Raw genomic sequence first — 6,765 nt, forward strand, 5'->3', positions numbered from 1 at the left:
ACGGCAGAAACTCTGAAGAAATTAGGACTCTCCTGGAATTTACTCTGTAGACCAGGCTAGCCTAGAACTCAGAGACCCACCTTCTGAGTTCTGGAATTAATGGGCACGCCACCGCGGCAGCCATGTGACTTAGGACCTCAACGTTTGAACGTATAATTTTCTCCTTTAATATTTCAATCAAAGATTTTCTTTTTCTTTTTTTTTTTTTTTTTTTTTTTTTTTTGGTTTTTCGAGACAGGGTTTCTCTGTTTTTCTGTATAGCCCTGGCTGTCCTGGAACTCACTTTGTAGACCAGGCTGGTCTTGAACTCAGAAATCCGCCTGCCTCTGCCTCCCGAGTGCTGGGATTAAAGACGTGCGCCACCACGCCCGGCTAAAGATTTTCTTTTTGAAAACACCCAACAAAACATTTTCTTTCTTGAAATGTTAAAGAAAAAAAATTATATATAGGAGAGGGAGAGAGACAAAGACAGAGGGATCCAGGTGGTGTTGTGCATGCCTTTCATCCCAGTACTGGGGGTATGGGGGTGCAGACAGGTCTCGGGGTCTCTAAACTCGAGGCCAGTCTGGTCTATACTGTGAAATCCTGTCTCCCTGTTTCCAAGTAAGAACAACCAAAAACCTGCTTAGAAACTCCCAAGCACAGGGTGAGGAGCAGGGCCCTTCACTCTGTGGAACACCTATGGGCTCTCTGTGTCTACGCTGGGATAATCGCCCTTCTTGGGAGGGGATAGCATGAGGCAGAATGGAGCTGAGCCTGGCTGAGGACTTGGCTGTCAAACATTGGCAGCTCCCACTCCCTCTCTTCAAGCACTCACCTCCATTTTTGTTTTGCTTCCTCCCCACCCCCACCCCCAGTTACAAGATCCTATCTGTGCTTTCATGTCAGTCAAGACGCTAGGCTTCAGGTTACAGATCTTTAGCGTGCAGCCAAATTGGCCAGAGTGCAAAAGCATCTATTGGCAAGGCGGGACTTGCAACTCTAGACTTCTTGGAGGACATCAGACCCAAACTCTTGTTGTACAAGAGGAAGCAGCAGCCCTGAAGAAGATGGATTTGGCCAAGGTCACTCACTGAGCACATGGTTGGTAGCAACAGGATGGCCCTGGTCCTGTTTCTAAGCCCACATCCTCGCTAGGATGAAGTCATGGGTCCTTCTTCAGTTGTCAGCTGTCTACACCTATTTTTTTTTCTCTTTTCTCAACCACCTGCCAACCCTCCAGCTGCATACATCAACACCCAGCCCCCCCCCCCAATCTTTCTTCATGCTTACACGTCTTCTCCCGCCCGTCTCCATGCCTTATCCAATGCAGAGTCCCAAATTTCAGTACACAGAGAGCTCAGGCCAAGGTTAGAAAAAGCCCAGAAGGCACTTTATTGGAGGGTTTCAGCCTCCATTCACAGGAAAGGGGATCCAGGAGACCCCTCTGGGGGAGGAGGGGGTCCTGGAATCACCCTACTTCTCGCTGGTCCAGTTAGGGGCCCTAAAAAAAATTCAGTCTGGCCACCAGCATTCAGTGGAGAAGAGCAGGGAGCGGGAAATGCTTTAGAAAAAATAGCTCTCTATATACACCCGGAATATTTATAGCACATAAATTAGGGATGATCCGACCCCTGTCTGTGGAGCCTGAGTACTGAGCAGAGAGGTGGAAGGCAGTCCAGGAAGTACCAAGGACACAACCCTGTCCCCTCCGTCCCTGCAGTCTCCTGCCACAGTCTCCCCAGCCTCGTTGGCTGAGGCCAGGCATCTGCAGGTGGGTCTCATTTGCAGTCCATGTTGGGACGGGAGGGAACTGGAGTCACAGCTGGAGAGTTATCGAACAAGTTGGTTCAAACCCCGGGGCTTGTAATTCCAAGAGGGCGAGGAGAGAGGCCAAAGGCTGCACTTCAGGAGACTGCTGAGGACACACCCAACAGGTTCTTCCTCTCTACAGCAACACAGGGAACACATCCATGTTAAGGGGGCCGTCAGGCCTGCCTGTCCTTCCAGGAAGGCTTCAGTTTTGGAGTTCATGCCTGAGTCAGGTCCTGGGTCCAGCCCCGACCCTTAATTCCGACTCTCTCCAACCTCTTCTTCCTTCCAGCCACTAGAGTTCTTGCCAAACTTGTAGACGAGCCGCCGGCCATCCACCCGTTCCAGGATCTCCCGTTTGTAGTAATACCTGCATGGGAAGGAGGTGATCAGAGGTGTAGGCAAGAGGCATGCTATGGACTGAGGTTTGCATTGGTTCCCAGCCCCAGTGTGCTGAGCTGGCCCTCTCTGCCTGAGTGTTCCCTCGCCTCACCTGTTGTGGCCGCGGTGATCTGTAATTATGGCCAGAGCACCTGCTTCTACATTTACTTCTCTGTGCCTTCTGGCTATGTCCTGGGGCTTTTCATAAAGGCCCGTGAACAGAGGGAGAGGGGACGTTAGAGATGCTGAGCTAGTTCACCTTTGTGGCCCAGAGACAAGGGAGCTGAGCTGTCAATTTCTATTTTCTCTCAAGTGTCTTTCTTAGAACAAGTCTGCAGGAAACACAGAAATGTTAGCTAAAGCTAAGTGTGCTCACGATCTCTGCCTAGCTCTTTCTTCATGCTTCACGTAACCAACGACACAGGGCCACAACACTGTCCTTGACCTATCCGTACGCGCCTCAGGCCTGTCCCGTGAAACCTAGCAGAAGCCAGTAGAGCCCATGCAGAGGTCCCTGACGCTCACACTCACCTCATGGCCCGGCTCAGCTTCTCATAGGTCATATTGCTGTTCTTCTTCTTCTGGCCCCAGAGTTGGGCCACGGCCTCTGAGCGAAGAAACTTGAACACACCCTCATGCCGGTTCTCCCACTTCATGAGGCCTTCGTTGAGCTCGGGGTGGATAAGGATGTCTCGGATGAACTCCCACAGGTGAGTACCTCTGGGAGCTACAGGGGAAGATATCCTCAGTTATCAGTCTGGGGTGCCCCTCTCCTCTAGGCGACCTGGCCTCCCCTATCCCAACGAGGCTAAGAGCCTTGCAAGGCATATGGGAGCATACGAAATGTCCTCTTAGTGATTGCTATAGTGGCTGCTTCCTTTCCTGCCCCAAAATGCAGTGCGCTAGGCCGACTACACAGAGCGCTCGATTCTCTCACCAGATAAGGATCAAACATCTGGTTAAGATGGACAGTGACAGGGACACGCTTCTTTGTGAGGGGGCTCATGGTTCGGTGGGGACCAATGGTGGTGAGAACTTGGCACACATGGGGTCAGAGAGCTGCCTATAGCCTGAGGGACCAAGAAACAGCTTCCCGGAATTAACAGTCCCCTCGGGACAAGAAGGAAAGCAGGCCAGGAGTGCATACGTGCAGGTCTGTGTGTATGGAAGAGGCGGCAGGCAAGACCTTTGGGGTGACCTCCAGGTGGTTCAGAGCAGCTGGAGCACACAAGGCCCGAGGCTCTTTCAGCAGGCTGTGCCTGGAGTCGCAGCCACCCCTGCCTGCCTGGCTCTGAGCACCCACCAGCTGCCTCCTCCCCACTGGAAAGTTCCATCAGGCAAGACAGGGGCCAAGTACAGGGATAGTTAAAGAGGAAGAGTGTGGTAAGCCTGGACTCTCTCCATGGCCTCTCCTAGGACCCTCAATTCCCTTCTTCTCTAAGCCCAAGCAGGCCTCTGCAAAGAGGCAGTAACGAATGCCATGGAGCCCCATCAATGCAATAAGTTCCAGCGGCTGTGAGAGGCCAGCAGAAGCTGAAGGAATGGTATCCCTCTGCCCACAGGCCTGGCAGCCCTTAGAGCTTACCGTGCTTGCTCTTCTTGCCCTCCAGACAGTCCCAGTATTCCTTGCTCAGCTTTCTGGGACGCCCCCGTTTCCTCTTCCCGTGCTTGGGTTCCCCCTTCTTATAGTCTGGAAAGTCATCTAATGGGAAGGGGGTTGGAAGGTCAAGAGAAGGTAAGGGCAGGGTGTCAACAGGGAGCCTTGCTACAGAAACTGTAGCCATAGGGCAGAGGGGATTGGCTGAACCCCATGGACAGGACCCCCAAGAACAGCCCTCAACTCACCTCTAGGGAAGACCTTGCTCTCGGTGAGGTCCAGGTCCACATCACTTCCACCGGAGTCAGAGGCATGGGAACTCTGGGGAGTAGCGGTACCTAGGGGTGAAGAACACCACTTGAATGCCAGGGCCAGTCTACCCAGTCACTGCCTACCCAGACTTCAGATACTGAATGAATATTCTAAGAACTAGATGCACTCTAGGGAACTTGGAGAAGGCAGGCTGTGGCAAGGGCAGGACTTACTTGCAGTGGAGACATCAGAGCTGCCGGGGGAGGGCGCTCCAGGGCCGTAGGTACTGCAGTAGTAGGGACTGGCCTGGCGGCCATCATCCAGGAGTTCCTGGGCAAAAGGGCTTCCCTGATCTGAGAAAAGAAGTTAGAGCTTAGAAAGGCCCAGGATACCAGCAAGGACAGGCACGACCCTCCAGGGACCACAGAAATGACTATGGACTTATTTTCAAGTTGGGAGAGAATATCTCTAGCACTCTGAAGGAGTTACAGATGGGACAAGACAAGCTAGGGAGGAAAAAGGGAGAAAATGGGTTCTCACCAAAGGAGCCCGAGTCGCCTAGGCTCTCTTGGAAGGCCATGCCATCCTTCTCCAGCAGCTCGATGATCCAGCTGAGTTCATCAGAAGAGCTGGAGGCTGGAGGAGGCAGGGAGGGAGAGCGTCACGGACCATGGTTCCGGCAGGGGCTCGATGGCTGCACCCTCCTGCCCAAGTCCCAGCCACCTCGTTCACTCTCTAGGCCCTGTGGCTCCCAGCCTAGACTTACTGAGGTCCCGAAGCTGGGCATAGAGCTGGTCTCCCAGAGGTCCAAAGACTAGCCTCAGCTCCTCCAGCGCACAGCTGCAGAGGGTGGCTCCGTCCATGTCGCAGCGGGAGAAGTCGATAGAGCTGGCGTCATACTTGTTCTTCTCCACTTGGTAGCTGATCCACTCCAGAACCTGGGTCTTCGACCAGAACTGGGGCCGCTCGCTAGTCCAGCTTGCCTTCTCTGCAAGGTGGAGTACAGCCAGAGGATCAGTCCTGTCCCTTTGGGATCTTGTCTGAGGTCCTACACAACCCGAGGAGGGGTGGAGAGGGACAGATAAATATTCACAATCACAACATGGCTAGTCTTGAGTTCATCCTCCCTTACTCTGTCACCACAGTTCTTATATTCCCACCACCTCAGCCACTACGGTCTTCTCGGGGCTAGGAACACAGTTTAGCATAAATAAGGTCTTGTTTGGGTTCTTTCCCCAGTACTACACAAATATATGAATGAATAAATCCTCCCCAGCCCCTAACTCCAGGATACCCTTCCTCCCTGTCCATTTATCTAAGAGCCTCAAAGATTTTACACAGCACTCACCTGGACCTTCCAGTGACATCTGTTGGTTGTTCAGAGTCAACACCAAGTCTTCAGTGCCAAAGGTAGTCGGAGGAGCAGGAGCCAGGGTGGGGTCTTCTGAGCTGTACATGGCGTTGAAATAGTTACTAAAAACGTTGCTGATCTCACAGGTGGCAGCCATGAGGCCCCTTGGGAAGAGGAGACAAGGTGGTGAGGGTACAGGTCAGGGTACACTTCCATTTCTGTCTGGCAAAGCCTGGGCAGCAACAGCCGAGAGGCAGGAAGTTCAGTGTTGCTGTAGACATTCTCTCTTCAACACCCCCCACCACCACCCTCCACCACACCCACCCACCACCACCACCACCACCAAGAACCAACTACTTGGGGAAGCTGAGGTTGGATGCTCTCTTGAGCCTAGAAGGGGGGTCAGGCCAGCTGGCGCCAAACTGGGAAATTCCGCTCCGAAAAATAAAAATAATCTCAAAGCGGGTGGGACCATGATACAAATTCTTCTGGGGCTCTCTCCACAAATCACCTGGGCTCTTGAACCAAAGAAGCCACCCTGTCCCTCCAAGACACCGATCTGGTCTCTGACCAGTCCCAGAATACACCCACAGTAGCCCCAACACTCCAGCTAGGAACCTCCAAGCCAGAGTGATTAAGTTCAGAACTGTAAATCCACTGGACCAGTCCTGGAGCCAGAGTTAGGGAATGTGACCGTACCGAGGTGTGTCAGGGTTCGGTGTGTCAGGCGGGTGAGCAGGCTTCTGAGGCCACAGGAAGGGAAGAAATCTAGGCGGTCGAAGGCTCCACAGGTAGCAGTGATGAGTGTGGCCAGAGCGCTGCCCCCACCCGCTCTAAATAGAGCAAAGCAGGAGCTCCTTCCCTCCAGGTCTTCGGCGTGCGTCCCCGGTTGTAACCTGAGCTGGTGGCTCATTGGATGCTGGGGATTTCCTGGCCTTCAGACTGGGCTCCCTGTCCCAGGTGATTTGCATATTCCGTGCCACTTGGCCCAGATCCTAGCAGGCGGTGCTGGGAAATCAGGCCTGGCTGGTTTAATGATTGTCAGAATCTGTCATTCCGCACCCTCTGGGGTTGGGTCCTGGGTACTGAACTGGGCAGGTGGCGGGAACACTGCAGGAGTGGGCATCTGTGCCTTAGGCTGCCCTCTGGCCTTGGAAATTCTTCCTAGGGGCCTGGCCAGGGCTGAACTGGGGAGGAGAAAGCAAGGCAAGGAATCTGAACCGGTGGCTGGGTCAAGACTGATGCTTCCAACTCTCTAGAGGTCTAGAGACAAGAAGGGCCTGGTGAAAGTTACCGAGGCTAAGGGGTTTCCTCCACAACACCCAGAAGCTGGGATTCTGAAAGCGGCTAGGCAACACACTGGGCAACATTCACGGTCCAGTGGTGGTTTTGG

At 53.4% G+C, this 6,765-nt stretch overlaps 1 protein-coding gene across 2 annotated transcripts; it reads right to left on the reverse strand.

Moving 5' to 3' along the window:
* Positions 1–1,350: 1,350 nt before the first annotated feature.
* Elf3 (E74 like ETS transcription factor 3) lies at positions 1,351–6,222 on the reverse strand. Of its 2 annotated transcripts, none has more exons than XM_021171464.3 (9): positions 6,072–6,222; positions 5,370–5,536; positions 4,788–5,009; positions 4,562–4,657; positions 4,255–4,374; positions 4,018–4,107; positions 3,758–3,874; positions 2,704–2,899; positions 1,351–2,161 (listed from the first exon to the last, which is right to left on the reverse strand). In XM_021171464.3, the coding sequence occupies exons 2-9, from the start codon at positions 5,527–5,529 to the stop codon at positions 2,047–2,049; spliced, it is 1,116 nt and encodes a 371-aa protein (XP_021027123.1). In that variant the 5' UTR covers positions 5,530–5,536; positions 6,072–6,222; the 3' UTR covers positions 1,351–2,046. The 2 variants fall into 2 exon arrangements, with proteins under 2 accessions (XP_021027123.1, XP_021027116.1); XM_021171457.3 differs by having other exon boundaries at positions 4,788–5,069; positions 6,072–6,221.
* Positions 6,223–6,765: the final 543 nt, after the last annotated feature.

The sequence above is a fragment of the Mus caroli genome, unplaced genomic scaffold (genome assembly GCF_978045245.1).
Source record: "Mus caroli unplaced genomic scaffold, Mus_caroli_1 scaffold_1, whole genome shotgun sequence".
Classification (NCBI taxonomy): domain Eukaryota; kingdom Metazoa; phylum Chordata; class Mammalia; order Rodentia; family Muridae; genus Mus; species Mus caroli.